At 48.9% G+C, this 27898-nt stretch overlaps 1 protein-coding gene across 4 annotated transcripts; it reads right to left on the minus strand.

Annotated features, from left to right (window-relative positions):
- Window positions 1-1329: 1329 nt before the first annotated feature.
- LBH (LBH regulator of WNT signaling pathway) lies at window positions 1330-27847 on the minus strand. 4 transcript variants are annotated; one of them, XM_053201054.1, is made up of 3 exons: window positions 27707-27847; window positions 24504-24606; window positions 1330-3981 (listed from the first exon to the last, which is right to left on the minus strand). In XM_053201054.1, exons 2-3 carry the CDS (start codon window positions 24579-24581, stop codon window positions 3793-3795), a joined length of 267 nt encoding a protein of 88 aa, XP_053057029.1. In that variant the 5' UTR covers window positions 24582-24606; window positions 27707-27847; the 3' UTR covers window positions 1330-3792. The 4 variants fall into 4 exon arrangements, with proteins under 4 accessions (XP_053057029.1, XP_026889283.1, XP_014919689.1 ...); XM_027033482.2 differs by lacking the exon at window positions 27707-27847 and adding an exon at window positions 27206-27457; XM_015064203.3 differs by lacking the exon at window positions 27707-27847 and adding an exon at window positions 24932-26900.
- Window positions 27848-27898: the final 51 nt, after the last annotated feature.

The raw sequence follows: 27898 nt of genomic DNA on the forward strand, positions 1-27898 counted from the left end.
GTCAGTTCTAGTAGGTTTCTTTTGGGGGGGGCGTAGATTTAATAAGATTTTTCTATGTAAATGATGTTATCTGTGAATTAAACCATTTTATGAGGGGCTACCTTCAAGGAGGCTGTGTTCTAATACATTGCATCTCAGGCTATTAGAAGGAAATAGAGGGACAATCCAGGATGAAGATGATAGAGGGCTGCAAGTTATTCTCAGGACAGCAGATGCACAAATCTCATGGTTGTATTTAGGCTAGTGCTAAAATGGATCCATAGTCTATCAATACTGTCGGACACTCTCAGCATAGATCACTTGATTATCTATAGTCCCCATGGTTATGAGCCCAGTTGTGGGCCGAGTGAAGGCAAAAATATCCAGCTTTATGTTGGAAAAGTGTCAGAAAACCCTTCCCACAAAGCGCCACCTCCCCTCACTGCCACCTCCATGAATCCTCCTTCCTGATCTCTGGGCCTTCCATCCTGTCCCCTCCAACCCCATCTCCAAAGAGCCAGACTGTGTAAAAATGTAAATGAAACCATTCTATGCCCTGTACAGAGAAGAAAATCCAACCTCTTTCCCCAGGTGTTAACAGCCTTCCTGGAACTATTTCCCTGCTCCCACTAGTTAAGCTCATTCCCAGCCTTCTCTCTGATGGAAGCACTCTCTCCGTGCACCTCACCCCCTTCTTCAGGTGTCCATCTTGGCCCTCGCAACAGATACTCTCAGGGCATCGTGTTTTCCCGCCCTTGAACTCACCACACTTACCATTTTACACTAAAGCAGGGCAGTGAGGGTTGAGAATGCTGCCCTTGTGTTTACTCCCATCTCTTAATGATGCTTGTCAATCATAGGCACTCGATGCATGTTTTGAATGACTACCAGAGCTTTTAGCGGCCTATATGTCCATCCTTCACCCCCAGTCTTTGTGGATGACCTTACAAGGTACCCTGGGTGTTTCTCTTTCCTTAGAAAGGTGGCATAAAACTGGGGCTGTGTGTTAAAAGCTCCCCATGATTCTAAGCAAAACGAATGCTCGGACCTTGTCCTAGCCACTGAAATCCAAGTCTCTGGGGGTAGAACCCAGGTAGTTGTACTTTTAAAAAGCTTTCCTGGTGATTCTGATGTGCATCCAAAGTTGAGGACCACGGGCACAGAAGGAAAGGCTGCATTCATTCAGCCAGGTGACAAGAACCATGGGTGGGTTCACCCCGGAAGGGCCAGTGGGCAAGATACGGAAGGGACCCCAGTGGAGCTCCTCTGAACTCAGCCTCTCACAAGAGTTGCATGCTGGTGCCGTGCTCTGCCCATTCCAATGGAAGAAAGAAGGAAACCAGACCAGAATGGAAAGCATTTTCAAACTTTATTTACAACTGTCACAGTGACAAAAAGTAGTTTGGAAAAAAAAAAAATGCTAGTTTCTCCCTGAGCCTCAAAAAAGAACAGATAGAAGTTACAGGAGGTTCATCTTACAACAGGCATTTTTACTGAAATACTAGGGTTTTTTTTTTTAATACGATCAGTTAGAAATACACACAAGTTACTTAACAAAAAAAAAAAAAAAAAAACCAAAAACCAAAAAACAAAACAACAGGAGGCCAGATAGGAGCTCAGCCACTTATCTAAGAGTGGCTGGGTCCCTCCAACAGGCTCGCCGCGGCAGGCCCTGACTTTAGTTGTCAGCCCCTGGTCTGCTCAGACTCCAAATGGTCGTACAAAGGTATCTAGCGACCAGCAAAATAATAAGACACCCCCATAAACACACATATACACAAAGTAGATTTGTTATGCAGTTTACAAGCACGTTCCTAGCACACGGCAAGACCAGGACAGATGAGAGAAAGGAGCAGATGAAAGGGACACAGAAACACAGGATTTTAAAAGGCAAGGCCCCATCCACAAAGGGAGGCAGGTGCGGGATGAGGGAGGGAGGACTCTCTGCAGCCAGAACAGGACCAGTGGGAGCATGAGGGATGCCCTGGCAGTGCGGGCTGCAGGCCTCGCCCATTCCCGAGGAGCTGGAAGAAGTTATTGCCATCGGTGTGTGTGACACAAGCAGACAACACAGGGGGCAGGGCGCGGGGGGCGGGGGCTGGGGGCTGGGCGTCGGCTTCCCAGAACCGAATCCTGCTGAGGTGTTAACCGCACACCCTCAACCCCCTGCACCCGCTCCCCGGAACCACACTAGCCTTGAGGTATTAAATACAGCTCTATATACAAGTCCCAAACTGCGGTCCACCCAGACCCACTGGAGAGCTGCAGGGTGCCTCTGCTGGCCCAGTTTGGCCTCCAGGAGGATTTCAAGCTCACCTCTTGGCTGCACACTCATGCTGTGAGCTACAGGAGGTTTGAAGAGTGTGCCCTGCAGCCTGCTGCTCCAGATGGTTCTTAACCATAAGAAGCTCTAAGTCCAAGGCTAGCTTTCTCGCACAACTGTGCCCTTGCAGGGGACAGGGGAGAGGTGGGAGGGATGAGGGCCAATGCCTAGTGCTCCCTCATCATCATCACCATGCCATTCACCCACTGGCATCCGGAACATCGCGAGGACAAGCCAGGGATCTCATGACACCTTCAGTTTCAAACTGCTGCAAGAGAGCCCTGTTACCCCTGTCGGCTAAGTCTCAGATTTGGAATCTCCATTCAAGTTCATCTCCCCAACAGGAAACAGAAGGAGCCTCTCCTGCTCTCCACTCGCTCCCACCAAAAAAAAAAAAAAAAAAAAAAAAAAAAAAAAAAAAACAGGTCAGGAGCCCACATGGGAGTGGGTACCTCTGCTGGTCAGGCTGGCGGAGATTGGGAACCACCTCTGCCTGACTGCTATGCCCAGGGGCTGGGGAGGGGTGGGTGTCAAGGAGAAGGAGGGCCGGCCTGGTCCCGCAGCTCTGTGCCTCTCTCAGAACGGAGCAGGCCTGGGGGAGCAGGGGGCAGGGACCTTCGCGTCCAAGAGTCCACCCCGGTCCTTCCACAAGGGTGGGACTTGCTCCCTCTAGTCCCAAAGGGCTGGGCCGGCAGTGGGGGGGAGGGGCGTGCGCAAAAGAGAAAAGCTCAAGAGCGCTGCCTCTTAAGAAACTTCCAGATTACAGCGGGTATGTGAGCCGGCCATGCCACGGTTGGAGCGAGGGTGGAGGAGGAGCCGGGAGTCCTTTCTGCCCACGCCTCACCTCCAGCCGGCTTTGCAGGCAGCCGGTTTCTACTGCTTTTCTTTTCTGCCTCCCGTTAACAGACCAACACAGCCAAAATAAAAGCAAAGGCTGGTGGTGGGCAGAACTGGAGAGAGAGAGAGAGAGAGAGAGATGAACACGTTGTTTTCTGATGCCCCAGTGCTGCTGGCGGGGAACTTCCTGGCTGCACTCCTCTGCTGGATGCTTTCTTTCAAACGTGTATTTTCTCTTCCTCTCCTGTTTGCTCTCTTACCCCAAATGTTCCTCGCTCGCGGTGCACATACCCCATCCCTCCCCCCACCCCCGGAGCGCACTGGAATCCCACTGCTGCCTCTAGCCTGCTCCGGGTTCAGATACCGATCTCAAAGATGCACCACTTCCCCGCACCCCACCCCCCCAGCCCTGCTCTACGCAGCTTCCTTTCTCAGAAGGCCTTGCAAATTGTCGCAGAGGGCTCCACTGCCCAGCATCTCAAAAAAAGAAAAGGAAAGAAAAGAAAACCAACTCAGTGATTTGCAGGTGCAAAACGGAAGCCATCATTTGACATTTTCAGAACTGCTGTGGCTCACTCCCTTCTTCCATGGGAAAGAACACAGTTCAGGGACAGATGCCGTCTGGTATGGCCCCCAGGGAGGCGGCGAGGACTCTATTGCTCCTTGTTGTCTTTCTCTGTGTCTTCACAGTTGTCCTGCTCGTCCTCCTGGACCACGAACTCCTCGGGGGGCCACCGGAGCTCCCCGCTCTCCACCTCGCCCTCCGTGGGCTCTACCACGATGGAGGGCAGGCGGTCCTTCACTTTGCAGGAGCGGTCAAAGTCCGACGGGTCGGGGAAGATCTGGAAGAAAAACAGAGCAGGTGTCAGATCACGCACAGTACCGGAAAAGAGAAATCCTGTTCCTTCATTTCACATACACATGCAGAACGGAGCCCCTCCGGAGGGCCCGCCACCGTTCCAGGCTCTCAGGATCCCGGAAGGGAGCCCTAAGGCGGGAGTCAGGGAGAGGCTTCTGGGGCCAACACAGAAAATTGTGTCTCAGCAGACATTAATCCTGAAGCTGCAAATTTTCAGGGCAGTGCCACCAAATTTGTGGTGCCACTCTGTTCGTGCCTTTTCTTGTCTTTTATTTCCAGATAAAATAATTCAAAATCATGTCACCCAGAGTAAGCCACACCTGTCTGCAGCCAGCACGTTACCGCCGCAGTCTAAAGCATGTCACAGGTACCTTAACAGTGAATTCCTCCCAGAGTAACGATCAGCACCTAGTAGAAGCCAGCTCCCGGGTGCTTTACATATATAGTTTGGAACTAATACAGTTGTGCTGGAAAAATAGGGGTTTCTGATACTACCTTAAAGAATCTCAGGTTTGAAGGAGGCTGCCCCAACCATACAGCCTGGAAATGAGTGGTTGTGGAATGGGATTCCAGCCCAGGTCCGTCTGACCCACGTGCCCAGGCCCCCAGAACACCCTGTCCCTCAAACAGATGAGTCCTGATCTCGCTGCAACTATAAAGTCAGGGCCAAATCAGGGTTGAGGGTATGACAGGTCCCAGTCACAGTCAAGCCAGGAAGAATTCTGTTCTCACTGTTTTCACCTGTGAGTAACTCCTGGCTCCTTGATGGTTCTACACCTGGAAGAGTCTTTTCAGAGTCCCGCCAATGAGGCTTCTTTTTTAAATGCCTATTGTGTGTCCTGCCTAGAGCTGGGAGAAATCCCAACCCAGGGGATAAAAACGAGGGCCACGAGGGGCTCTGCGGATTCCCTCTGTACTCACTGCCCTATGACTACAGCTGACCCAATTCTCTGCCCAGCAGCTTAAGTACTTAATCTGATGGGCTGCTGGTCCCTTGCCATCCACAGCCTTCGGTGACACACCCGAGAGCGGGAGAGAGGCGCCTCCGTCTGGGACACTGAGGCTTACAGAACACCGATGTTGAGAGCCACCTCTTCCAGTCTCTCCATTTGGTAGATGAGGAAACCAAGGCTCAGAGGGGCCCGGAGACTTGCTCAGGGTCACACACCTTGTTAATGGCAAGAGAAAGGAAAGCAAAATCGGAGTGGGTGGAGACACACATTTGAAGAGAGCCTGGAGATTGCCCGAGCCGGGCGCAGATCAAGATAGGCCCACGTCAGCAAACAAGTGTCCTCTCTTTTCAGGAGGTAGCAGAAATGCTCTCCTACAAACTCAAGGCCTTCCCAGCTTTTGTGATGCCCAATCTTATAGCACCCCAGCCCTGAGCACTGCCGTCTCAGTCACAGACCATGTCGCAGGCCACGTCATAGGCCACGTGGGGCTTCTGAGAATCACGGGCCTCAACAAAACCTCCCCAATCCCTGCAGACAAGTGATTATTAACCATTTATCCAATAAAGCCCTATTGCTGGGGATTAAGCCTTAAGCCAGCTGCACAACCAGGCATCATTAAAGACTTAACAGGCTCATAAAAAGTATCGTAATGGCAGCCAGGAGGAAAACAAGCCAGAGGCGGGGTTAGACTAGTTGGGGCGAAAGGAGGCATGGGGACAGTGGACCCACGCTCTAGGTTTTCTCTCCCTGATGGGGCCAGCCCTGCAGTTCTGCCCTTGGGCTGTGCTGTGCACACAGACCTGATGTGCTGAGCAGGGAGAGGGTCGAGGGGCCCAGTTGGGCCCCTCCTCACTTCTCGCACGGAGCTGGAGTCTGTCCATGGGGGTGAAGCACAGGTGCCTTCTGTGAATGACCTTTGGGACTGAGCAAGGGGAAGCCTGACGAGTGGAATGCACGCCACCGTTTTCAAAGCTCTTTCAGACATCCCCTCATGGAGGTGCAGAGAGACCCCGGGCTCTGTGGGACCCATGGAACGGCTAGGATTCAAACCGAGATCTGCTGTTTTCAGTGCCTGTGCCTTTTGAAAAGTGAACGGATGCCCGTTTCACACATAGAAAACTGACCAGGGAGAGTGGGCAAGACTCCGGGCCTTAACCACCCATTCAGCTGCTAGACACTCCAGCTTAGGAGCAAGGATGACCTCTGGGCAGCTAGGTCTAGAAGATGAGCTTCCCAGTCTGGACAGTTGGTCTAAATCTTCAGGACCTGAGACAGAGCTATGACATATCAAAAGGAGATGGCCGCCTGGCTCAGCATGGACCTGGGCCCCTGCCTCTTCCCTCTGATCTCAAGCCCAGGGCTGGGCCTACCTGTGACATCCCAGCAACTGGATTCTAATTATGATCACCCGAGCCAAGTAAGAGCAAAAGGGACAAGACGTAGCAAGGCCAGCTGAAGGAGGAGGAGGACAGTGAGAATGGAGAGCATGTCATTTCGTTTCAGGATGGGAATAGGTCTTTAAAATTAGGGTGGGGGGTAATGTTAAAATGATGATGATGGTAATAGAAGATAAGCCAGGCACATTTGGTGGGCAGAATCTCATCCTTTACAATCCTATGAAGTAGTGATCCCTATTTTATAGATGAGGAAACTGAAGCCCAGAGAAGGCAAGGGACTTACTCAAGGCCACACAGCTAGGAAGTGGCTGAATGGGGACCTGAACTCAGACCTGTAGAACCTCAAATTTGATAACACATTGTGTAGAGCCACAGACCGCAAATTCTCTCTACGTCCATGACATTACTTCTATAACCCCAATCGGGTCCTCTCGACTGCCGGTGACTCAGTTTCTCCTTTTGAGAAGCGAAGCGACCTTCACATCTCACTAGATGTGTACAACTTCTTGGCAAACACACAGATGATAAAATGCTTTGAGGACATATGCTGAATTCAAACTGGAATGTCCTCTTTGGAGTCGTTTCAACAAGACTACAGTAAGTATTCAATCTCCAAGCAAGAGGCGGCAATACTCACATGGTAATTAAAATAACTCCAAACAATGCCTTTCATACCAGGAGCTGCACAATTAAGTCTTTTAAGTCCTTGGGGGAAGTCTGAGCACTGAACTTCTGATACTGTTCAGATGCCAGAGAACTTTGCTCCCTGGATGGCTCAAAGGAGGCGCCATTAAAAATTTTTTTTTTCCTTTACAAAGCCTGTTAATTGCATTAAAAAAAATCACTATAATAATCATACCTTTCCATCAAAGGTTGTATTTTATTATCAAATAATGCCAATTTATGCCTCTGAAAATTGTAGCTGTCTCCAAAGACAAACATGAGCCCAGACCAGTTTCTCATTTCCTCGCATGCAGACAGAAAGCCTTGCAAAGTGTTGCTGAGCATTTTGCCAGCACAATCTTATCTCCGACAGCTGCTTTAGAGGCTGACCCTAAGGAGGTCGAGATTTTTCCACTAAGTCATGCTTTTTAATCATCTAGGCAGCAGAAAAATGAGAGGTTGCAACTGCAATTTGACGGGGTAGGGAAGGCAGTGGAAAAAAGGACTAAAGTCAGACTTGCCAAGCACATGACAGGTAAGGCCGGGGGCGGCAGGCCAGCCTGGCATGCTGTTTGCCTGCAGGAACTGGCAGGGAATAAAGAACGGCCCCTGTTCCAAAAAGAAACTGCTTCTGGTTCAACCTCTTACCCCAATGTGCCCCTTGTCTCTGGACTAGGGAAGGGGAAAAAAAAAAATCCTTTTCTCTTCTCTCTGCAGCAAAGACTCATCTTCAAGAGGTCCAGAAAGGAAGATGGGAGGCTCTGAGAAGCCTTTCCCACCATAACCCCCCTGCATAGGGCAGGGCAGATCTAGAAGTATCCATCCCAGCTGTGAGTCTCTCAGCCCTGTCCCTCCCTCCCTCTGCCGACATTGGATTCCACATCCAGCTATCCCACTGTCACGCTTGGCTGCCGGAGCTGATGGCTTGATGAAACTAACAGACACTAAGTTCCTTCCTTTGCAAATGGAGTGAAGTGTTGAAGTGCACACACAGCATCCCGGCCGGATCCTGTGTGTCCCACGGTGTGGGAAACAGCAGGCATTCAAACTTGGCATGAGTGAATTTTATAGAGGACACTTCTCCAGGTGGCCTCTCATCCCAACAAGCCCTGACATTTTGGGAACTCAAATGGGTTCACTTGAAAGGTCAAGGGAGCTTTAGAACCCTCTATGAGGAAGAAATGGTCTGTGAGATGTAGTTTGGGTGCCAATATACTGGAATTTCTGGCTGTATGGATGAGAGCTGTCCATTAGGACTTCCTGTGATAATGGAAATGTTCTGTCTCTGTACTAACAGTAGCCAGTAGCCACATTGGCTATTGAGCACTTGAGATGAGGCTAAATTGTTAAATTTTCTTTAACTTTTATCAATATAGACTTATCTATGTAAATATAAATTTAAATTTAAATAGCTGCATGTGGCTAGTGGCTACTGCACTGGGCAACGCAAACATAAATAGTTAAATACGAGGACCAGGAAAACAGGCTGGTCCAGGAAAACTGTCAGGATGTTTGGTTGATGGACCAACATGGGCAGCCTCACAGCAGAGTAGTCTGGGGTTGGGGGTGAGGAATTAGAAGGCTTTTCGCTTGAATGTAAGAATTGCTGGTCAGTCGGCTCCCATTTCACCCATGGAGGGGAACTGAGAGGTAATATCAAATCTCCAAAGGCCTGAAATTTGGGGGCCTAGCTATCAACTGTCTGCCTCTAAGCCAGGTGACCTAAACCTGGCTGCCTCTGCAGTGGGGAGAGAAGAGAGATGTCTGGCACCTGGGATGGAAAATGTGAGCAATTCTGGTGGGAACAGCCCCTCCCCTGAGTGCACGCGTCCCTCAGCCATCATTCCTGACAAACGACTCACAAGACCTGGCCACAAAGAGGGTGGAGGGCTCGGCAAAGAGCTGAGAGATGCTAACAGGGAAAGCGGACACCAGCCAATGCAGGAGATGAAAGGTGGCTAAATGGATACAAAGGGCTAATTACCAGCTCTGCAAGCTGAGACCTCAGGGGCCTGGGCATCCTGCTTCTCTGTGCTGGGCTGTCACAGAGGGATGAGGTGGGGTGGAGAGGGGAGGGAGGGCAGAGGCCCTGAGGTGAATAACCTGGCAGTCCCCAAGGCGCTGGGAGGGATCTGCCTCTGAACACAAAACCAGTGAGCCTCTCCCCTCTCGGGTTCCAGAGTGGGGATAATCAACCTCAAACCTGCAATGGAAAATCGCCATTCCCACAGGTGGTAGGCCAGAAGTCTGTTAAGACTTGGCTTTTACTTTGTCCCCCATTTCTTATTACTTCTGTGACCTTGCTCAAGTCATTTTAACTTCTCTGAGCTTCAGTTGCCAGAGTAAAATGAGGAAGGAATTTCTGCTTTATAGTATCGTTGGCGTGATTACATGCAGCTCCATGTTGAGTACCGGCATGGTACCCAAGGGGCTCAAAGTTGTGGTGGCCGATTCCCGAACTCTTCTCTTCATCTATAGATTGGGATTAATGTTCATTCCCATCTTATAGTGCTTTGGAGAGAATCAAATACCAGTATGTGTGAACATGTTCTGTAAACTTGGAATTCCTAATAATGGTTCTTATCAGGTAAAACTGCGGTCCCCAAGGAGCGCTTAGAGTGAGGGACTGAAAAGTCAATAGTCCCAATTGCTTGGGACGGGCACAAGTGAGCAGAACTCCTGGGTGTGCACTCACAATTCTAGGCCAGGTTCTATGGAGAAAGGATTTTGACTTTATCACTTCCCTCCCAATGCTTCTGTTTTCCCAGGGTTTGGGTTGGGCCAGCTGGAATGAAAGCCACTGCCTTGGTCCAGGACCTAGTCTAGTCTTCAGTGGATTCCCTGTAGCTAGTGATCTTCCCATCATGCCCCCCCCCACCCCCACAGACCTTTCTAGGGGCCTGCTGCCTCTCAGCTTCCCTAAGTCCGGGTTTCTTCTTTTTCTTGGAGAAAAACAATGGATTGGCCTTGTGTGTTTATTCCTTCCTAGGAGGGGCTGGTTTATAACAATGGGCAGATCTCTACCAGCATCCTGCTCTGCCAAGGGCTGAACGAATGAGCAGCAGCTAATCCAAATGAAAAGTCACCCTGCTTTTTGACCCCTAACAATGTGCAAAGGCAAGAAATATGTATGTTCTTTGAAACATTTGCCTCCTGCTATTGTACCACCACCACCACCGCCGCCATCATCATCATCATCATCATCATCATCATCATCATCGTTATTTGCATTTTAATGACTTTTCAAAGTGAAACGTGGCTGGTAAGAACAGAAAGAATTATAGCAAAGGGACAGAGTGGTTCCTAACTGGATTCAGGGAGGAAGAAAAGTCTCATCTCCATTGGGATGCTAGTCACCTCCTTCTCTCCGTCCGTGACACTTTCACTATGCTCAAATCCCCATGGCCTGGGACTACAGAATATCCACTTCACCCTCTCCTACCCTTCTCCGGTGTCTATAATCCTATGGGAGACTTGAGGAGAGATTTAAGGCTTTGTAACAACTGTTGGATCTCCTTCCTTTGGATTAAAGATGCTTAAGCCTCCAGCCCCGAAACTTAAAAGAAAAGGAAATCCTCTAGATAAACACCATCCTTCATAAACATCTCTCAAACACACACCCATCCTGCAGGTCAAGAGTTCCAAATTCCAATTAATTAGCACTAATTGCTGCTGATAACTCTGGGCCCAGTGAGTTGACAGGGCTTTTGGAATGTTAAAGAACACTTCTCTCAAAGTTCTTCAGGGCAGTGAGAAAGAGACTGCAGTTATCTGGCATAGATGATTTCAAATCCCCACATCCTACCATCCTAAGGACTATATTAGTATTGCCCTTTAGAAAGAAGACTTGCCTCCTGGTCATCTCTGGGCCTCTAGGGATGACAGATAGCTTTTTTTCATCCCTCTCCATTGGTACAGCCAAATGTCCCAGAGCCACACCTACTCTCTCTCAAAAAGCCTAGACTGAGGCGGACAACCATTCCCTCATTTTCCATTTTGGAGACAAAAGTCTTGAATATTTGGCCTAGTCCCACAGCCATCCCACCCTTGTGTGGAGTCCCCTTCCGAACCCCTACCACATGGCTCCCAAAGACATCCCTGCATGGAAACAAGTCTCTCAAGTCTCTGAGGATTCCCTTACAGCCCTGCCCCATGGCTTTAGCTCGGCCGTCATGCAAAACCACCACCTCTGTGGCACACTACCAGGTCATTTGGCTTTCAGCTTCACAGTGTCTTCTGATTCTTACGCCCCTGCTCTAGGCATCATCCTAGGCTTTTCTTCAGACTCAGCTTCCTGGCTTCTCCTGTCCATCAGAGGAGGAGGATTCCCCAACCTACAGCTGCACTTCCACTTTCCCAACTTCTGTGAAACATCTCCATTTGGATGACACCCATCATCTCCAACTCACCTTGTCACAAAGTGGGGTCATCAGCTAATATACCTATCTTTCTTTGAGTTAAAAACATTACTTTTTCCTCCCAAATAGGAAGTTTTGCTTGATAGCAGGTCCTATAAAAGACCTGCTGGAGATTTTAGTTGGTCAGAGCTGCAGTATTGATGCCACAACATGGATACAAACAGGGCTGTATTCCTAGAGGCTGTCTACACTAACAGGGAGGCGATGGCCCTGCTGTCCTCTGATCAGACATATTCTTTCTGTTTAATCTAGAGCAGCCATTCTCAAAGCTCATATCCCAAGGTCTTTTCATGGAAGGAGTGTACATGGGGTTAAAATATTTTAATACAAAGATGTTATTTGCCTTTCTCTCTGAGTTGACACCTGCACTAATGGCATAAGGAACACTGGTGGGTGAAACTGATGGCACCCTGGCAAGAATGAATGGTGTAGCAGCAAACTGTACTTACAGGTATTATATTCTTTACCACAGCACACAATAAAAAAAAAAAAGACTTAGTATCGTTGACAAAGCTGTAAAACTTAACTTTTATTAAACATTGACTCTTAATTTTTTTTAGTGTTTATTTATTTTTGAGAGAGAGAGAGAGAGAGAGAAGGTGGGGGAGGGACAGAGAGAGACGGAGACGGAGGGTCCAAAGCAGGCTCTGCACTGACAGTGCAAAGCCTGACGCGGGGCTCGAACTCATGAACCTTGAGATCATGACCTGAGCCGAAGTCAGTCGCTCAGCTGACTGAGCTACCCAGGTGCTCCTAAATATTGACTCTTAGGTACATGTTGCTTTAGTATTCTATGTGATGAAATGGAAAGCCGGTAGACAACTCGCTGCTGCTGTACTTCAGAGCACATCTCAAGGAAGAGCACGTGTGCAAAGGAGTTGCCAGCTGAACTAGCCACTATTTCCACAAAACCCCATGGTTACTTGAAAAAAATGACCACCCAACAAATCATGGTTATTTTGACTTGGGTATCTGGGGGACATGTCCTCAAAAGTGAACAAAACAAGCATGTCACTTCACGGAAAATGACTAATATTTGTTACCAATGATAAAAATCAAACTTTCAAGCATAAATCATATCAGCCACCATAACCTTGTCAGCTTCCTAATTACTTGAAGACTTTCTGATGAGACCAGTAAAGACATGAACAAATGTGACTTTTTGACATTTTATAATGACACGTGTCAACATTTGGAAGACCTGTCTTGTTCAGCAAACGTGTGTCTTCCAAATGACCGACGCACCACATCACAAAACCAAACGTGGGTAAAAGACTCATTCAAAGTGTAAGACAGACTACTGGGTTTTAATGTAAGAGTACAACTACTTTGTTGATGAGATTTCAGATTCCATGTTGCTACTAACCTTTAAGAAACTACCACTTGCTGAGTTTTGGTGAAATACCAAAGAAAAATATCTGAATAAGGCTATTAAGATATTTCTTCCTTTTCTTAGCTTTTCTAATATATCTGCATAGACCCAATTTTCTTTATTTACTCCAACCAACACTTATTGTAACAAATTGAATGCAGAAGCAGACATGAGAGGCTAGCCATTTTCTGTTAAGCCAAATATTAAACAGGTTTGCCAAAATGTAAAACAATGCCTTTCTTCTCACTAAACTTTTTTTTATGTTAGTTTGGTTTTGAAAACATATTTGTCTTTATTAAGAACTGTTATTTATATTAACATGCAATGGTTTTACAGTTATTTTAAAATAGGGTTTTTTAAATATTTTCTAATTATATTTGAAAGAGAGAGAGAGAGAGAGGGAGACAGTACTTGAGTGGGGTAGGGGCAGAGAGAGACACAGAATCTGAAGCAGGTTCCAGGCTCTGAGCTGTCAGCACAGAGCCCGACGCTGGTCTCAAACTCATGAACTGTGAGATCATGATCTGAACTGAAGTTGGAAGCCCAACCAACTAGGCACTTGGTTTTACTGTTTTTTTTTAAAGAATTTCATTTACTTATTTATTTATTTAGAGACAGAGCATGTGTATGAAAGCGAGCGGGGGAGGGGCAGAGAGAGAGAGAGACAGAGAGACAGAGAGAGACAGAGACAATCCCAAGCAAGATCTGCACTGCCAGCACAGAGCCTGACACAGGGCTTGAACTCATGAACCATGAGATCATGACTTGAACCAAAATCAAGAGTCTGACACCCAACCAACTGAGCACCCAGGCACCTTGGTTTTACTGTTATTATAAAGGAGTTAATACAGAAAATTTTTACACATTCTGTTTTAATATCAAAAGATATGATCCACATAAACAAATACCTCCGGGGGTCCTAAATAATTGTTAAGAATGGAAAAGGGACTGAGATCAAAACATTCGAGAACTGCTGACCTAGAGAAAGAAAAAGCACCCTCGGGAAGATGACCACACAAGTCAAGTTTGAAGGACAGTATGTTTTCAGACTGAAAAGATTTGAGAGGAGCATAAAGCTGCCTTCAAACAGCCGGAAGGCAGACATGAAGAAAAGAGAGCAGATTTTTTAATTCCAGAGGGTGGATCGATCTAGGATCAGGGTGGAGGATCTCACCTCATCATACAACAGTCTAACAGAAGTAATAGCATCGGCCCTCTCCCCTAGAAATGGGGAAATCAAGGCCAATAGAGGTGATGTGAGTTTCCTTAGGCGACACAGACAGAAGCCAAGCCAAGATTAGAAACCAGTTATCCAGATTTGTAGTCCATAATCTTACAGCTCTGAGAGGTTCGGAAATCCACATCACCGGCTGTGTCCAAAGAGCACCCAAGTGACCCAACGTCATGCCACTGTTGCATGCGCTCCCACGTCTGAGATGCTAGAGTGTCACGGTTGGATTCCACTTTTGTTTGTATACTCTCTAAAAGAATTTTGAAAAATTCTGTCATTTCACTCATTTTTAAATCGACACCTAAAACTTCTGATATATCATAAACATCAACGTTTTAAAACAAAACGTTTATACCATTCTTTTAAATGTACCCAATGCCTTGTATAAGCATTTAAAAAAAATTTTTTTTTAATCTTTATTTTTGAGAGAGAGAGAGAGATAGAGTGTGAGCGGGAGGGGCAGAGAGAGAGGGAGACATAGAATCTGAAGCAGGCTCCAGGCTCTGAGCTGTCAGCACAGAACAAAGCCAGACAAGGGGGCTTGAACTCACGAACTGAGAGATCATGACCTGAGCCAAAGTCAGACGCTCAACCGACTGAGCCATTCAGGCGTTCCTGTACACAATGCCTTATAAACACCAAAGCAACTTGGTGTCAACCCTCACCCATTAAAAAACTCATAAACAAGCTCTTAAATTTTATCCTTTTCTCTGCTTGAAAATGTTTCTCCATTCTACTGTTCTATAGAATTTTAACTTAATAGAAGCTTTTAGTCATGAGGTTTTCTCATACTTCTCTGCAGTAAAGAAATGTATTTATGGGTATAAATTGATAGTTAATATTTGTATATCAAATGACCCTAAGGCCTGTTAGGGAAAAAAAAAAAATTTGGATTGGCTCATTGCAGCTATTAGTGTGTAACTGATCAATAAAATACCACAAATAATTGTCATACAAAAAGCAATCTTTTTTATTGGTTTCTTAATGTGATAGATAGGTGGGATTTATGGAGCTTCCCAGTCAGTAACATTTTGAATGGCCCATTTGTTTGGTTCCCTCAGGGCTTCAACACCCTGGGGAAAGTACCTTAAAAGATTCAGGAGGGCAAGACACAAGTCCTTCTCTTATAAAAGAGGAGGAAAAGAGCACCTGGGCGGCTCAGTTGGTTAGTCAGACTTCGGCTTGAGTCATGATCTCGCGGTTTGTGAGTTCAAGCCCCACATCAGGCTCTGTGTTGACAGCTCAGAGCCTGGAGCCTGCTTCAGATTCTGTGTCTCCCTCTCTCTCTGCCCCACCCCTTTTTGTGCTCTCTCTCTCTCTCTCAAAAACAAACATTAAAAATATAATAAAAAAATAAAACGGGTGGAAGGCAATCTTGACAGGAAAGGTAGGGAAAGAAAACTGGAGAAGCCCGTCTTCAGGAAATGCAATGTTAGAAAAGCAACAGAAGGAAGCTGAAGATGTGGAAATAGGTTTCCCGAAAATGCTCTCCGCTGTCACATCCCTTGGAAAGTTCCTGTGAACCCCAGGGCAGCTGTCCTCTGGTGTTAACACTTTGTTAAAACATCAAGTAGTACATACATAGAACATCATTAAGAAGTCATTTGGCATGAAAACCTCTAATATTAGGGTGCCAAGGAAAATAGCCAGGAAGGATCCTAATGCTCCAACTGTCACATCTGAGGGGGCAAATGACCAAAGAAATACGGAAATCATAATGGAGTGTTAGCTGATCTTTAAGAATGCTTTCATCTAAGAGGATACAACGGTTGAAGAAAAGAAATTCCTTCATGATAACAATAGTGATGCCAGCCTTGGGAAGTTGGACACCACTGAAATTATTTATCCCTCCATGTCCACATACACATTATGGCTCAATTATATTTTTTCCTTACTCATTGGTTTAAAAAATATTTTAAAAAAATGAAACAGTATCACCACACAGATGGAAAATTAGTATTGCTTGTCATAGGCGGTAACCATGAAAATACACTAACATTTGTGAAGTTTGTCCGAGTAACACCTAAATTGACTAGTCTGTGAATCCTACTGGAACATCGGCTTAGGCTGTTTACTTGTTGCCAAGAAGCTGAGGCTTGCACAGTTGTTGTGTAAAAAGTCCCTGAGCACTGCGCCCAAAACTTCCATTATATTCAGATCTACTTCTAAGAGCACAGTCCCTCCTGAATTCCGAAGCAATATTTCTAAACCATGACCATTCCATGAGCCAGACCTGGAGCCCCAGAAAACCAAGATGGCCTAAGGGACTACCTGAATGTCCATCCAAATCTCATGGGTCTCCAGGCAGAGGCGACTTCACTAGTCTTCCTCAAGGTCACGTGGTGCTCCAATGTCATTAATAGAATAAAGGAGACAAGGAGAGCAATCACTGACCCATTTATATCTATAATCCAGAGTGTGTCAATCTACTCACAATGGGACAAAAATATAATCACCAGCTATTTTGCAATGCTGGCTAAATACAGCCTAAGCATCATTAATTGTTATCATCTCTGCTCAAAATAAGCAATTAACGAACTAAAGGAAGACGTACAACATCTAAACACTCTGAAATAACCAAACACCTTTCTGACTCTACCCACAAAGTTCCTCCATGATCCCAATTCTACAGATTTTACACCCCTGAAATTCTGTGTGCTAGAGTTTTCCAGACAAGAAGCTTATATTTTGATAAACACTTCTATTTGTTTTGTTTTTTAAGGTCATATATAATCAAGAGGCTTAATGATGTTGAATCTCTTTGAATTCTCCATGAATCTCTTTGAATCAGTAGCTGTACTTCCAAGAATTATTCCAAGGAAAGAAATCAGGCCTGTGCAGAGATTTATGTAAAATAATGTTCAGAGCAGCATTCTTTGTAGGAACAAAATACGCCACAACCAAAGATTCAGCAGTAAGAAGTGGCACATCACGAAATGAAACACCGTTTTACAAAGAAAAACAAATGGACACAGTCACAAATTATAGTAAGTGAAAAAAAGACTCACTAGAGCGTATGTATACGCTCTCTCTGTATTATATGTATATAATAAATATACATATTTGTCTCAATTTTGTCTTTTTAACATAAAGACATACAAAAATACTAGGAGCAAACATACCAAAATATTTGTGATAGAAATATGGTGGATTTTTCTGTATTTTAAATTTTTCTAAATTTCTAAAAGGAATAAATATTACCTTTTTAATTATAACACACACACACACACACACACACACACACACACACACACAGCATCTTTTGACTTTAAAACTCTGTCCTAAGACTCTACTCTGAGGAAAATAGTATTAACTATGGACAAAGATTTATATACAAAGTTATGTATAAATTGTCACATTATTTATAGGAGGAAAAACTTATACAATCTAAAAGTTTTCAACAACTGCAGAATGGTAAAAAGAATCATGTTGTAACTGTGGGACATGACATCGTTCAGTTATTAAAACTGCTGGCTTTAAAGCCTTTTTAAGACAAGTTGTAATGATGTGATGCTGATGACTTATACACTGTGAAGTAAAAAAGGCACAACACAACTGTGATTTTGGCTACGTGAAAATACAAGTGCGCTGGAAAAGAAGGGAAAAGTTGCTACAATGTGAACAGCTGTGACTCAGGCATGGTGGGGTTATGATGATTTAGAAAACAAAAAGGTTAAAGAAAGTTAAAATTCCATCACGGGCAGAGGTTACTTTTAAAATTTGAGGAGTAAGCGAAAGAACAATAAAATACGTACTTTATCGGTGAAAATATAAACTAACTGGGAAGAGGGAAAAGGAAGAGAAAATTTTCCTATAATCTCAACACTCCAATCTAAAACAACCACTATTAACATTCCACCGTCTGCCCTTTTGGTCATGAGGGAGTGCGTGTGAGTGTGTGTTTGTGTGCGCGCGTGCACACATGTATGAGTATATGAGTCTCAGCAGGCACCCCGGGGTCGGTCCACAGAGATCAGTGGCTGAGCTCAGTGCTGCCCACACCCCTTGGGCTAATAATGGTGATCTATTAAATTAGAGCTTGTACACAGGGCCGTGTCCGGAGAAAACATTTAGGAATTTGGGAAAGCAGGGACGCCTCTCAAATGCAGGGTGGATGAGTGTTCTACAAAGCAAAGGCAGAAGGTGAATTCAAGGTATACTATTAATTCTGTCTGGGAACCACCTTCAGATTCAAGTTAGGATAAAGTCAGACCTAGAAATCTAACACCTCTGAACTGAGATTTGTGAAGGCCCTCCTGGCTCAGGCCATTTCTACTCTGGGTGAGAGATCCAGAACCTTCCTTCCCATTGGCTCCAATAAAATTCATGGCTGAGCAGCAAGCAGTCAGTGCTGCCCTGGCTAAATGCTTGGGTGCCTCTTCTCTACAGTTTACCTAAGAAAGGACCTTCCGACAGTGCCAGCAAGGCAACGGATTCTAGTTGGGGTGGGGGGTGGGCAAAGGAGCCCAAACTTCCCTTAAATTCAAAATGCTAGCTGAACAACAGTCTGGAGAAACTTCTGGCAACTTTTAATTTTTTCCACCCCAGGTCTGCTCAGGAAGGAGCCCTCCCCCAGCCAAGGGGGGAAGCAGCAGAAGCAGGATTTGATTTGCCGATAAAGAACCCTCCCGGGGTGGGCTCAGGGACAGGGGAAGGGCAAGCGGGGCAGTGAGAGGTAGCAGAAGGGTCCAGCACCTAAGAGACTGGAAAGAAGTAAGACCCGGACAACTCTGAGCCCCATGTGAATGAGGGCCTGTTTTCATATCCTCTGAGGATTATTTCAGGACTCGGGCCTGAAAGATCATTTCAGGACATTCACTAGACACCCAGGAATAGCTCTTGGCTCCAGAGGCAAGATTCACCACCCAAACTCACCCCTTTCCCTAAGGGTACAATCCTCCTTTCTATTCAACTTGGAAGACTGCGCCCATGTCAGGAAGGTGCTGATCCTATAAAAATCTATGCCGTGGGACAGCCGAGGTAGAGGGAAAGGGAGAGAGGAAGGTCCGATCGATCCTTCAGCACTCACCGTGCAGCTGTTCGCAGGACACTGTGGCCGGCGCCATAGGAACAGAGCAGTCTAAGACACAGCCCCCCACGCTGCACAGCGATGAACATATCACCACCTGAGAGGCGTCAGGCCTGACACAGTCCCTTTGACAGAAGGCTGGTTGCTTGGTTCTAGCATGTAACACGTTGGCCAGGAAAGCAAAGAAAGCCCGTTCTCTCCCTGGCCGTGCTACAGACTCACCGTTGTGACCACATCGCGTGTGTTGGGGGGGGCGGGGGCGGGGGAATCCCCCAGGGGACCAATTCCAGCCTTCTGCAGGCCTCAACCCGGGGCGGGGGGGCATTCCAGACTGTAAACATGACGTGTGTGTCAAGGCTTTGGGCATAAAAAGGAAGGTGCTGGATCCCTCATACAACCTAGAGTTGATATGAACAGGGTGAGCACTGACTCGAAGAGAGATTGCATGTGCAGACACAAACCCACTCGGAAACAAAGCCTTCCTGCTACACCCTGTGGCCCTAACTGGCTGTTTGGCATCACATTATTAAGATTTGTACTAAGAGGGAGCGGAGTGGAGGGAATGGGGATAGAAAAAGGAAAACTTGCTGTGATTCCGGCAACATGTCGTGTCCATGGCTGGATATCTCCGGCCAAATGCTTTGCAATTTTAGCTTTATTTCTCTCCAGGGACAATCGAGGGCTTTTTAAGATGATGATTTCCTAGTGACCATGGGACTTCCGTGAGGCCACTCAGCAGGGCTTCCAAAACCCTTGAGAACATGGTGGGGTACCACAACTGGGAAGGGATACAGGGGCATGAGGAGGAAGAGACCGAGCTGGTGAAGGAGTCACCAGGCATGGCCTCCTGAGCAGAGGCTTGTGGGAAGCGGAGACAGGGACTCACAGCTCCAGCCTCTCTGAGGGCTGAGCCTGGGGAGGAAGCTCAACCAGTCACTTGCTGCACCGGGTACGTTTGCACAGCAGGGGACACCAGGGAGAGCCAGGCTCAGGGGTCTTCATAAAGAAAGGCTCTGCACAGAAGGTGTTTCTGAACTGCTGCTTGACTTCAGAGATTAACCCAAGCCTGTTGGCTGAGACAGGAGCTGCTGCTTCTGATAAAGGGAAGTGGTAGGTGCAGGGTGTGGGTAGGGGGGCGGGCAGGGGGAGTCGGCTGTCATTGGGCCTTGCAGATAGAAGAGAGCTAACACTCAGGCTCTCAGGCTCTCAGACTGCAAGAAGCAAAGGACAGAACTGTGGCGAGAGGTCAGCCCCCCACTCTCCCTCCTCGCTATGGTGCCAAACCCAGGATATCCCTCCCTCCTGTCTTAGGAAGCAACGGGGAAGACGCAGGGAAGCCCTGAGCTCAGGGGATAAAAGGGAAAGCACAGGACGCAGAACGCTGTGGTGTGTGAAGAGCTAGCTCCTTCTGATTTACGGCACATCCTCCCGGCTTCCCCGAGGAGAGCCCGCTGCCTAGCGGACTGGCGGATGGATGTCAAATGGTAGGAGTACGTGACCAAGAACAGCAACAGGGATACGAAGGACAGCCAGTGAGAGACACGCATCCCGATCACAGAGGAATTTAAAAAGCTTAGGGAAGGACAGAGTTATCAGATCTCGGTCCGGATGCTTTAGAAGGGGCAGTTTTCAGAGAAAACCAAGAAGCCATACCTCTGTCTAGAACTTAGTGAGGGCAATGCAATCGCAGAAGTCTCAGCACTGTGCTGGGGGGCAAGTCAGGCAGCAAGGCCAGAATGCCCACAGCCCTTGGGTCGTGGCAGTGGCAGTGTCTATAGGCAAACTCTCAGGGCCCTTCCCCACACAGGACCTGGGCCGATTCAGGTGCAGTATGAAAGGAGGCCCAGCCAGAGAGGCATTCCAAAATGCTACATCCTTAGAGCCCCCAGAGCCCAGGGAGGGCCCCGCCAGGCAGCCGCTGACCTGCTTCCTTGAACTGGGGAAAGTAAGAAGGTGTAGGCAGCAGACATTCCTGTCCCACGGGTGGGTCAGAGAACAGGGGGTCCGCAGCCACAGTACAGGGAGGCAGCTGCAGCAATTGGGGACCTAAATGTCCTCCCGGGGACCCTCCCGCTCAGCCCCAGTGAACGGACTGCTACCCGCAGCCTGCCCAACAGGTACTCAGACTTTCGAGTAACCATTTACTCACCCACCCAGCCAGGTGTCCTGGTTCATGCCAAGTGGGTGCACAGACATGGACTTCACATACGGAACGGACTCTCTAAATAAAGTTAAGATGCACCAAGGCACTGGCTCCGCAGATTTGTATACAGGCTCACAAAATGACACTATCATCCTAGGCACGAGAGGTAGGGCTTTACCTGAACTTTTCAGAGGATAAAAAGGCATTTATCTGAAGCCTTGACAGGCATGAGCTGAGGCAGCCCTTTTAAAAACCTTAAAGTAGAGGTGAAGACGGCCAGCTTTAGGATCAGAAGACTCAACTTCACCAGAACAACCACCAGCCACTTCGCACCTGCTCTGTGAAAGCCTGGAGCCAACAGGCACCTTGGGTTGGGGAGGTGATGGCTGATGGGCACAGAGAGGGAAACAAGGCATCCCCTGCCCTCAGAGACCTGGGCAGGGAGAAGGTCAGGCAGTACCTGCATCCTCAAAGCCTAGGGAAGCATCGTTTCAAAGCACACCAGCCAGAGGTGTTGAAAGAAGAAAGAGGTCCCATCTGGGGCAGAGAGATTAGGAAAGCTTCATTCTGGGTAGGTCTGGAAGGTGGGGGAATGACTGACAAAGTCCAGTGTGCCTATTTATTTTCTGACCTTGTTTCAAGGTCGAATCACAAGCCTGAGATTCTATTTCATCTGCCAAGTCGGGATTGATGTCTCCTTCCCACTTTCAGTTCCTTGGAAAAGCAGGTCTTGGTAAAAGCCATGTACTATTATTACCCTCAGGAAGAATGCCAAGAACAGAGTTCTGAGATGTCCCGCCCCAGATCTGAGCCCAGAGGATGAGCTATCCAGCCAGCGCAGTCCCAGCCAATCCCCAGAGCTCTGGTGGGAATGCGTTTCATTGGGTGACATTGGCTTTGAGGGGACCCAGAGGATATCGGTCATATGACAATTGTCATATCAGCTCGCTGTAGAGCCCCGCACGTGGCATAAACAGGGACAAACCAAAGGGGTATTGGGACACACAACAAAGTTAGGTTAGAGGTGGAGGTGCTCTCTTGCAGTCCTAATTTTCTTTCAAGGCCCAGCCCCAAGTCGGACGTTCCAAGCCTTCTCGTTGCCATCTACACCTGGACTGACCATGGCTTTGCATTGCTTTACCAGACTGCCTATGTTCCAGTTATGGTGCACATGCTGGTTTCCCTCGGCGCAGCGCCCGCCCACAGCACACTGCACACAGCCAATACCCAGTAAATGTGGCCTGGTTAAAGATTACACCCTCCCCCCGCCTTCTCTTCATCAGGCAACCAGAGGATCTTTCTGAAATCTTGTGACAAGAGTGCTTTGAAGTTCCAGGTAAGAGATCTTGGAACTGGACAGTTGCCCCCACCCAGGTAGCAGGAACAGATTTCCTGAGTGGCCGTGAGAACTGGGCCCTCAGGCCAGCACCACAAGACAAGATCTCGGGCCCTTTTCTCAGGCCGCATCATGACATTTTGGGAGCCCAGAGGCAATTTTGTTATTTTCCCCCTGCCATTGCAATCTCAGCTTGGCCTTCCTCACCCAGAGCTCAGCCCCTTCTGCCATCTTTACCTGTCCCTTAGATCCAGCAGAATGGCCTGAAGGTGGAGACAACAGCCCTCTGGGAAGTGGCCCTTCACCCTGGGACATGTTCAGAAGGAGAATATAAAAGGCACACACAAGACATCCTGACTGTGTTTGGAAATGTTCTGTGATGGAAATCTAAAACCCAAAACTGAAAGAAGGTCTCACCTGTAACCACAGAGAGATTCGGTCTGATTCAGTGGCTTGGAAACTGGTATCCAAAAACACCCTGGCTGGTGGGCCAGGAAACTTCTACCCTCCCACAGGCTATGGGGCCTTTGATTGTCTGTTTCAGACCCTCTCTGGGGGTGGAGGGTATAAAACCAACCAGGAGAGGGTATTCCCCCTCCTTCCCTCATCTCCTCAGGCCACATGAATACTTATTTCCAGCCAATGAAAGGGGCTTGGCCAGACTGACACAAAACAAAGGGGCCTTCTTGAACCTCCCAGTGTGTCGCCTACCAAGTTACTTTACCCAGACTTAGCTTTCATCTCAGCTCTTCGATCAACAACCCCACCCCCCATCACCCTCACACGCCCGCAGCTTTCTATTTGTTTCTTCCTCTACAAAACAAATGCCCTGGAATGGTTCTACAGAATGACTAGCCAGAGCAAGTCCAGATTCTAACCAAGACCAGCTCCAGGCACAGACACACGACATGTCAGAAGAGCAAGGCTTTGGAGTGTGGGTCTACTCAGTCTGAGCCTGTCTCTTCACCTGTTAAACGGAGCAAGAACTCCCACCTCAGAGCTACGGTCAAGAGTAAACGAGTAAATTTGCAAAGTGCACGGCTCACAGCAGACATTGTTAGTATTTGCTGAATGGGCCGGCCCATCACACCCTATTCATCTTCCCCGCGCCAATGCTCCCAGCACCAAGGTCTTCCCTTAAAAACAGACTCCTTCCTCTCCCACGTGCAATAACCTAGGAACTCCTCTTGGAAATATGGAAACAGTCTACTGTCCCAGAGGTATCTGAAGATGCTGTGTAGCCGGCCAGGCCAGCGCACAAGGGCATGGCAGGCGAGGAAGAACACTGTGCTAAGAATCTGAAGGTGTTACTTGGGCCACTTTTTGAGTCCTTATGTATTCTGGATCCATCACACAGGATGAACTCTAATCTACATGCCAGCAGTCACATCCCTGAGATAGCTTGCCTTTCTAGTTCTCCTCAATACTAAGTACTTTGAACATTAACTCTGTTAGCATCAGCAGGTCAACCATCAATCTGAGGAAGAAAGCAGCATGTGACACAGATATTCTTCCACCAGATCACCTTTGCCCATAAGCTACCCTTCAACAGTGATGTTTCTATTGCCCAAGGCCTGGCTGGGAAGGGAAGTTCTGGTCTGAACTGACTGCACAAATCACGTCTCCCCTTTGCTGCTGTGAATGGGAGGGTCCACAGCAGCCAGCATGACTAACCAATGACGTCAGTTCATGCTCGCTGAACCCTTACTGTGTGTCCCAGGCACTATGAATGCTTTCTCCACACCACCTCATCAAGTTGGATCTTTACCACCATTTTCCACAGTAAGGACTATCGTTGCCCCATTTTACAGGTGAAGAAACTGAGGCTTACTGGCATTAGGGGACTTTCCCAAGGTCACATAGCAGTTCCAAGTGGCACTGGGATGCAGAACCACGTCTGCTCCAGCCCCAGCAGAAGTTGCCAGGCTCTGAAGAGCCAGAATGAACCCAGTACTGAACTCACCTGATAGGAAAGGCCATCCTTTCGGGGGTTGAGGCCAATCTCCTCCATGGATGGGGTGTTCATCATCACCTCAGTCATCTTGGCAGATCTCAGGTAGTCAGGGCTGCCAAGAAACCCAGACCAAAAGTCAATAAACACACGCACTTTCATGTTCCTATCCTTGGTGCGTTCTGCTGTCAGATCAGGGGACTGTCTGGAGGCAGGATGAGAGGTGTTCAAAACAGACCTCACAGAAAAACAAGCTCACACCCTGAGGAAGTGCCGTACAAGCCCAGGGCAGCACGGCTCTCAGTCTCAACCAACAAAGCCCCAAAACTGCCTGGAAACCTCTCTGGCAAACCTCTCTTCCCTCCTCTCCTGTACAAGTCCCCACTGGCACAGAGCAACTCTGGATTTTCTTTTAAGTGACAGAACAGAAAAAACCATACCAGTAGGTATCTGAGTCCATTTGTCTCTATTAAAACCAATTCAACCCGTGTCTAGGAGAACTACATGTTATTATTACATAATGATAACAGGTCAACCTCAGGGAAACCAAGTCCAATAATGCTGCCTTGCTAAATTTCACGCGCGCGCGCTCTCTCTCTCTCTCTCTCTGGTGTTCCTTTTTGCAAAATATCCCACTTAAAGCCCCAAGGGGTCAGCTTCCTGCAAGCGTCACATCTGCCATCCAATCCCCTTCCCTAGCCCAGCCACAGCAGCTGCAAGCTCACAGCTTGAAAAACATCCCCTGGATTAAAAGCCTTAAAGATGCCCAGACTCTGATTGCAAAGGAAATTTCCAGAGGGGCCAAGCTGGCCCACCAATGGCTGACATGTGAAAGTGCTTTGTACTCTGTAAGCAGGATACAAATGTTCCATTATCCCCACACAAGCCACGGGCACCTACGGGGTCCCGAGTGCACAGTGCCAAATAGTACATACCAAAGTCAGTGTACGCCCTACACAACACCCAATATTTTCACCATCATGTCTTTACACATTGTTAGAAAAAAAGAAAGCAGGCAAGGCTTTAAGACCGACTGCATCTAAGGAAGCAGGGTTTCCTTAGATTCTTCTTCATTTTATGATGACTACATAGAGTAGAAAGAGCGCTGGATTTGTGAACAGAAGCAGGATGTCTGGTCCAAGCTCTGTCACTCAAAAGCTGTGTGATCTTGAACAAGTAATCTAACCTCTCTGAGCCACAGGTGCTCTGTTTTTTACCATGATGCTAATAATGCATATCCCACAGTTATGCTAAATGGCTAATCTCTGGGGGGGAGAAAAACCATTGCAAACTATGAAGTGCTAATCTACTATGAAATAATTCCCAATTATTTTATTTCCCTTCATTTCTCAGGGGATAATAACCCTGATGGGCCCTGACACCCACCTTGGCAAGTTTTGGGCGGTCAGGGGCACAAAGCCTCCAGTTGCCTTGGAAGTCTCACCCACATGGCACCTGCTGCTCACACAGCATGGAGGTGGGAGGGAAGGGGCGCGCATCAGGAGGGGGGTACGCAAACCTCACGGGTGGGGGAATTTTTACTTTGTTTGGAGAGTTCATGTCCCTAAACAGAGCCAGCGTGGGGGAGGAGAGACAGAAGATGCTGGGCTTCGGGCAAGGGTTAGGGTCAAAAGTGGGTTCTCCAAAGGCAGATTCATCCGGGGTCGTGGAAAGGCTGCCGCCGACCCTCAAGGAAACGGGCCCGAAGAGCGCCCACCCGGCCCCTTGCCTGGTGTAGCGGCGCTCGCTCCTCGCTGTGGCGCGGGCCCGAAAAGTTGAAGCGAGAAGCATGAACTTTCCGGTTTCTGGGCTGAGCAGGACCGCGCCGAGCGGGAGCCCGCGGAACCGGTCAGCGGCGCCCGCACCTGAAGGCGAGCTCCGAAGCCGCCAGTGCTCGACTCCTGGCCGCTCCTCCTCTTCCCCGAGGCAGGAAGGAAGCGGCAGCCGGCGCGGCTGGGGGCCTCGCTCCGCAACCAGCGCGGCGCCCGCGGCGCATCCCTCCCGGCCCAGATCCCCGGTCCTTGCGAACCTCCTCCTTCCCCGGCCCGGCCCCGGATTCTTCCAGCCCATCCGGCGAGGGCGGCTCCCCAGCCCCAGTCCCGGCCCCCACAAAGCCGCATCGCGTTTTACGGGTTATAGAGAGGAATGAGACCGAGAGGGTGCAGCGTGTACTTGTACTGCTGCTTGTGGCTTTAACCGGGTTCCGTGTGGGGAGAGCAATTTTCCCCACCCCTCGAAGCTCTGCAAAAGCCGCCCGCGCTGCACCAGCTCGGCCCCGCGGCCGCCGGCCTCGAGGCCGAGACTTGCATGCAAACAAAAAGAAAAAGGGGAGGGGCCCGGGGAGAGCTGGAGCCCCCTGCGCCGGCCCGGGCGCGTGCCTCCTGCAGCCCTCTGCATTAGGGTTTTATTAGCGGGGTTCAAGCTTGATTCCTGGTCCCCCACCCCCACCCCACCGCCAGCACATACACACCCTCGCAGCCGTCACTTAAGTGACGGCTTCGAGTTCACTCCCTTTGTCTGGATGCTCTCGGCACCCCCTCCCCCCACCCCCACCTTTGCAACCTTGACGTTGACTCCTGCACGGGTTGGGAGGCGGGCGAGTGCGGGCGTCCGCGCCGCCTGCTGCCCTCGCACCCGAGCCCGCAGGAGCAGGAGCCCGGGCCCCGCAGCCATGGCCGCGAGACGGATGCCCGCCGAGGGCGCAGGATACTCACCAGTGAATGGGGAAATATACAGACATGAAGTCCTAGGGGAGGCTGACCCACGCCCTTGTGACTTAAAAACGGTCACTGCGTCCCGAGTAAGGGTGTCAGGGGCGCAGACAGGCGCGGCCGGCGGCCGAGCGCAAGCACTAGGCGTTCGCGGGTCCGCCTTCCGGAGACAGCCCCGCTGCCAGCGGCGTCCGCAGAGCACACGGAGCTCTCGGTTCTCCACCGAGCTCGCGGCCCCACAAAGAGCCCGGGAAGCCGTATTTATAGGGGCGGGGGGCGTGGCTCGGCCCCGGGAGACCCCGCCCCCTCTCACCCACTCCTGGAATAACGTCACCAAAATCATGAATGGCTTCAGCTCTCGCAGCTCCCGCGGGCGGCGGCTCGGGGGCGCGCTCAGGCTCAGCTCCCCCGAAGGCCGTGGTTTGCTTCTAGCCGGCCTCCCTCCCCACGACTCACACACGCACACACGCGCGTGTACACGCGCGCGCGCACACACGCACGCACCAGGGTGGGAGTTCAATGTCAACGCCGCTTCCCGCCGACGAACCCGCCGGCGTCCGCGCCCCTCTCCGCGCCCCCCTCCTTGCACAGTCCCCTGGGCGCTCCGGGAGGAGGACTGTGGGCTAGAGGAGGGCGCTGGGCGGGTTCCGGACGTGACCGCTCGGCGGCCGCGCTGCGCGGTAGGAGGGCGCCATC

The sequence above is a fragment of the Acinonyx jubatus genome, chromosome A3 (assembly GCF_027475565.1).
Source record: "Acinonyx jubatus isolate Ajub_Pintada_27869175 chromosome A3, VMU_Ajub_asm_v1.0, whole genome shotgun sequence".
Lineage (NCBI taxonomy): Eukaryota > Metazoa > Chordata > Mammalia > Carnivora > Felidae > Acinonyx > Acinonyx jubatus.

Bases quoted from the DNA above. Each gene is read 5' to 3' on its own strand.
- LBH (XM_027033482.2), bottom strand. From the start codon at position 27,231: ATGTCTGTATATTTCCCCATTCACTG. The intron at 24,607-27,205 runs GTGAGTATCCTG...GTTTCTTGGCAG, and splicing joins GTATATTTCCCCATTCACTG to CCCTGACTACCTGAGATCTG. The intron at 3,982-24,503 runs GTGAGTTCAGTA...TTTTTCTTCCAG, and splicing joins AGGATGGCCTTTCCTATCAG to ATCTTCCCCGACCCGTCGGA.